This window comes from Cricetulus griseus, chromosome 8 (genome assembly GCF_003668045.3).
Source record: "Cricetulus griseus strain 17A/GY chromosome 8, alternate assembly CriGri-PICRH-1.0, whole genome shotgun sequence".
In the NCBI taxonomy this organism is placed as follows: Eukaryota; Metazoa; Chordata; class Mammalia; order Rodentia; family Cricetidae; genus Cricetulus; species Cricetulus griseus.
The window spans coordinates 62,633,225-62,639,171 of NC_048601.1; the positions used below are offsets into that span (position 1 = coordinate 62,633,225).

Here is a 5,947-nt window from a genome sequence, read left to right on the forward strand (position 1 = left end):
AACACGTTTAGAAATATTTTGGATGGTAAAAGAGGCTATTTTCTCGCTGTCGTTTTGAATTAGTAAGTAATGATTGCATGACACGTGGGTCGTTGCAGTATTTCGCTAGTTGCTCTCCCGGTGCGTAGAGAGCCTCTTAAAGCGTGGAGAAACTGGGAATAAAACAGAGATCCTTGGCTGTAAGCGATTCTTGTTCCATTTAAATTACTTCAAAAGTTCGGCTTTTAAATGTTAACTCTAGAGCCACTTATTTAGCCGTCTTTGCAAAGTTTGCCTTTTGAAAAACAACACCACACCAAAAGTCGGAACAAGCCGGATGAAAAATGAACAGTGTTTCTCGGATGTGAATAAGCACACACACCATTTAACTAGAAAGATGGATCGCCATAAGAAGAAGAGACCATAGAAACAAGAGAACTATGTCACACTTGGCCCACAGGGTGCCTGTTGGGTGGTCATTTGCATCTATTATTTTTGATGACAAAGAGCCGATCGGTCGAGACTCAATGTGAGTGATGTACTGAACATGAAAAATTCGATTATCCCTCTCCCCCCCCCGCCCCCCAAATTTTAAACTTTGGGACTTGGTAGAAAAGGAACAGCGGTCCAGTTGGCGGGGTCTCTCTTGTTTCAATACTCTGCATTTTATAGTAGGCGATCGCACGCGGGCTAAGATGGGGGGAGGAGGGCAGACCGGGGAACACAAGAGCCGGGATGGTGGAAGGATGGAGGGGCGCTTTTCACCTTGACTCGGGAGCTGGCTGCGAGCAGCAGAGTCAGGACAGGCGGAGCAGAGGAGGCTCCTCGCTGCTCCCCGGCACGGGGGGCGTGGCGGGGGCGGGAATTGCTAAGCCGCCAGGCCCTCAGGTATAAGAACAGCAGGTCCCCCCCGCCCTCGGTGAGCTCCCCAACGCTCCAGGTCTCTACTCATCGCGGAGGCCAGGGCGGGCCGTTGGGTTGGCCCTCCAAGGGATGCTCTCTCCGCAGCGCCGAGGCCAGTCCGGTTCTCCCAAAGCCGCAGTCGCCCCGCACCAGCCCTCGGCCGCCGACATGGCCCTCTACTGCGGCGACAACTTCGTGTACTCACAACCCGCCGCCGCCGCCGCGCCCGGTGCGCCCCCGACCTCCAGGGCTCCCTACGGGCTGACCGATTACGCCGCGCCTCCCGCCGCCGCCGCCAACCCCTACTTGTGGCTCAACGGGGCCCGGCGTGGGCGGCCCGGCCTCCGCTGCTGGCTACCTGGGCGCCCCGCCGCCGCCCCCTGGAGCAGCTCCCGGGCCCTTCCTGCAGCCGCCAGCCGCTCCGGGCACCTTCGCGAGCACCCAGCGGGGCTTCGCGCAGCCCTCGGCTGCTGCCCCGGCCTCGCCCGCAGGCTCGGCAGCTCCGGGCGAGCTGAGTTGGCTGTCGTTCACCGGCCACGAGGATCTGATGAAGATAGTGCGACCACCCTACTCGTACTCTGCGCTCATCGCCATGGCCATCCAGAGCTCTCCCGAGCGCAAGCTCACCCTCAGCCACATCTACCAGTTCGTTGCCGATAACTTCCCCTTCTACCAGCGCAGCAAGGCTGGCTGGCAGAATTCCATACGCCACAACCTATCACTCAACGACTGCTTCAAGAAGGTGCCCCGCGACGAAGACGACCCAGGTGAGACGGCAGGGCAGGTATTTCCCGGCTGGGGAGGACGCAGAGCAGCTCACCCCCGGGTGCTTCGAGCCGGAGCCCAGTATCGGGTCTGTGAGCGGCTGGGTTGAAAATCTCATCAATGAAGAGTAGAACATGCGGGCATAGAATCACCCCAACCTGTTCTGATAGGAATGCGGGAACTATCAGATCTTAGGACACGTTGAGCTGATCCCTTACATTAACGGCAGAAGTTGACCGGCAAAAGCAAAAGAGCATAAATAAATAAATGAATGAATAAATAAATATCCATGCCCTCCAACTGGAGGCCGCTGCAAGGGACAGCTTAGTTACTGGAAGTAGATTGTGAGAAAGAACTGGAGGAAAGGGACTCCCAAGAAGCAGAGTGTTCTATCACCTGTTGGAAACGGTGAAATGAGAACATTGGGTCTCACTTCCTTCTTTGGATTCTTGAGGATCTTACTGTTTCCTGACCCATTCACCCAGCTTGAACAGTGATTTAATAATGAAAGTCGAAAGTGGGCCAACTGGGTTTGGGTATGTTAAGATATATAAGTACCCCAATTCCTGGAGTGCAGAAGACTGCATAGGTTGTGTTCTTACATTAGCTGGCAGAGGTGGAAGTGAAGTGAAGCGAAGCTTACAGAAAAACCGATTCTTGCTTGAGGAAGCGATTCTTGCTAAAAGGAGAGGGTGTAGAAAAATGAGATCTAGAGTTTTGTTTAAATGCTACCAGTGTCTTGTATTGGGGGATGGAACCCAGAACCTCAGACATGCAAAGGATCAGCCCTACCACCGAATTACACCCCTAGCCTTGCAGAAGTCACTCTGGAGCAGTATGTTTGCCAGTACTGATACTGTATAGTGCAAACCACGTTTAAAAAGTTAACGTGATTAGGCATGGTGAATTAATTCTTTTCTTATAATCCTATCATTTAGGAGATAGAGGGTGGAGAATCAAGATTTCACAGTCAGCCTCATGGCCTTTCTCTTAAATCTCATATCCCGTGTATATTTTACAACACATTTTAATTTGGACACATTTCAAGTGTCTTAATAGCCATTTGTGCCCTGTGGTGACACTTGGACAGGATGTGCAGTTTTTAAAGATGCAGCTTCCCAATTTAGCCTCCAACCGATGATTTGTATGTCTATTGTCATGTGTATTCCTTTGAACTTTAAGTTCAATGATATTGGTATCTGGAAAAGATTTTTTTAAAAAGAGCAAAACCCGAGGGGCGTTGGTGGCACACGCCTTTAATCCCAGCACTTGGGAGGCAGAGGCAGGTGGATTGCTGTGAGTTTGAGGCCAGCCTGCTCTCCAGAACGAGTGCCAGGATAGGCTCCAAAGCTACACAGAGAAACCCGATCTTAAAAAACCAAAAAAAAAAAAAAAAAAAAACAACCAAAAACCCATTGTTTGGAGGTCGGGAGTGTAGTTCAAAAATAGAACACTTGCCTGGTATATTGAGGTCTTGGATTCTAGCCCCGAGGAAAGGAGGAATAAAAGATAGGGATACCAAGATAACTCAATAGACCTATCCAGAGAGTTAAGTTACAGATATTCTCTCTCTCTCTCTCTCTCTCTCTCTCTCTCTCTCTCTCTCTCTGTGTGTGTGTGTGTGTGTGTGTGTGTGTGTGTTACAACTATTTACAGAGGCAGAGGCAGAGGCAGGCAGATCTGAGTTTGAGGTTAGCCTGGTCTACAGAGTATGTTCCAGAGCTACATAATGAGACCCTGATTAAAAAAAGAGAAAGAAGTATTAAATTTGGAGCCAATCTACTTAAATACAGCCTCACCATGGCAACAGTTGTGTGGAACTTGACATACAGCAGGAAGCCAGTCTGCATCTCACCTCCCATATGAAATTTGAGGGCAATGGTCCTGTCACCTGTTTCCATAGAGCTTTAAGAGACACCCTGAGCTTATCCAGGAGAAGCACTCACTGTAAAGAGCTTAGTGACACTCAGAAACAGTGAAACAGCAAAGCCAAAGTTGGGAAAAACTATCTGCGTGATAAATTCTAAGATGCTGTAGGTCTTTCCCCTTCAATCATGGGAAGACTCACATGTTGTGTGTTTTAAATGATTGCAGAATTTTCCCAGTGGACAATTTAGTTTTACAGGGACATATCCTGTGGGGGGGTGTCAGTTCCCAGTTTCCTTGTTCAGTTGTATAACTTGATGGCTCATTAGTATAATTTATCTTTTTTGTGACTGCCTTTCAATGTGATTCTTTTCCATTGTAGGATTTGCATATTTTTCAGAAATAATTGTAGTAAATACTGTTCAGGCTGCTTGCTGTGTGCCAGCTACTATGCCAAGGTAATTCTAGGACTTAGGAAGTGGAGGCAGGAGGAAGTGATCATCAGTTCAGGGCTCCCAGCATCACCTACATAGCCAAGTTGGGCATCTGCCTGGACGATGTAAGACTCTGTCTTAATAGAAAGGAGAGAGAAAGAAAAGAGGGTTAAGGCTGTATGCAGTTCAGCTGGTGTACACTAGCCAATAGTGCATAAAGCCCTACTTTTGATGACCAGCATTGTAGAATGGATATATATGGTGGTGAATGCTTGTGATCCCAGGGAGGGAGACAAGAGAACCACAGTAAATCTAAGGCCAGCATGGGATACACGAAACTGTCTTTAAACTTCACTCATTTAGCTTATAAAATTGTTATTCTGCCTCATTTACATATTTAGTTTATCATAGGTATATATGTATAGGAAAAAGCATAGGATTGATAGAATTTGGTACTGTTGATGATTTCAAACACCCACTAAAGTGTCTTGAAACTTAAGGGGGACATTCTGTGCCCAGAAATAAAATAAAACATTTGAGCTGGGAATGGTGGCACATGACTTGAATTCCAGCACTCACTAGGCAAGTGGATCTTTGATTTCACGAAAGCCTAGCTTGATCCGTGGAGCAAAGTTGCAGGACAATCAGGGCTACACAGAGAAACCCTTGTCTCAAATATATATATATATATATATATATATATATATATATATATGACCCTCTGATAACTCTTTTTTTACCCCCTCAGGGAAAGGTAATTACTGGACTCTAGATCCAAACTGTGAAAAAATGTTCGACAACGGAAACTTCCGTCGGAAGCGAAAGCGCCGTTCTGAGGCCAGTAGCAACCTCACTGTGGCTTCAGGAACATCAAAATCAGAAGGGTTGTCCTCAAGACTAAGAGTGAGTGGGAAGCCAGAAGGAGACAGCCCCTCTATGATGAGGCCATCTCAGTCACCAGAGCCTCCAGAGGACACCAAGAGCACCTCCTCCTCTCCTGGAGCATCCACAGGCATCTCCACCCCCTGTCTCAACACTTTCCTCAGCAGCCTCAACACTTTAAGTGTAAACCCCAGCAGTATGAGCATCCCAGGCAATCGCCGCCCCCTAGGGGGTACCCAGCTGCCTTCCAGCACATTCCCCAATACCTCCATCCCAGAGGGCTCTCCAGACTCCATGCAGCTGAGCACTATGGGTGGAAGCAACCAGCTATCTGCCTACTACAGCCCATTCTCTGGCAGCAGCAGTGGGGACCAGAGTAGCCCCTTCAGCAGCCCTTTCTACAACTTCAGCATGGTCAACAGCCTCATCTACCCCCGAGATGGCTCTGAAATGTAAACAGAGCTCAAATTTTCTCAAATGTGCCCTTGAGATCCGCTTTGAGTATAGGCTCAATTCAGGAGTGTCTGGATAGGACTGAGCTTCTGCATTGATGTCTGTGAGTTCCTGGATGATTCTATAGACCGTCGGCTATGCTCAGCTCCGAGTAACCAGAGTAGTTCTTATGCTGCAGCAAACTGTTCCAGGTTTCTCTGGCTGTGTGCCCTCTGGAGATAAAAGGCACCTTACTCAGTCCTGGGATGGTAGGTAGAACTCTGTGAGGACTGCGTCTATTTTATTCACTTGTATATCAGAGCGGCAAGCTCAAATGTATACAGACAGGCAGCTTGGTGGGGAAAAGGCCATTCAAGTTATGGATGGGAAGAAGATCGAAGCCGTTGGCAGCTGGAGGAGGCAAGGGGGATTGACCAGCTGGTTATTTCTTCCATGGCAGCATTCTGACTTTTCAAAGAAATCCAGATAATCTGGATTTTTTAAAAATAATCTAATTTTGTATTCTTTGCTTCCTGTGATATCTAAGAAATGCTACAAACCTTTCTGAATCCGGCTCACAAGTTACCTCTGTCTGGAAATGGCAGGTGCTACTGCAGGAAAGCTTTGTGCCAAAGGTTCTGTATATCTGGAATGTCAACTTCCTTACTTCTTCTGTACAGTAAGTT

At 48.1% G+C, this 5,947-nt stretch overlaps 1 protein-coding gene across 1 annotated transcript; it reads left to right on the forward strand.

Moving 5' to 3' along the window:
- Positions 1-1,050: 1,050 nt before the first annotated feature.
- Foxi3 (forkhead box I3) lies at positions 1,051-5,285 on the forward strand. Its single transcript, XM_027429389.1, is given in 3 exon segments — positions 1,051-1,200; positions 1,202-1,649; positions 4,696-5,285. Coding segments are annotated over 3 exon segments (1,188 nt in total).
- The last annotated feature ends 662 nt before the right edge of the window (positions 5,286-5,947 follow it).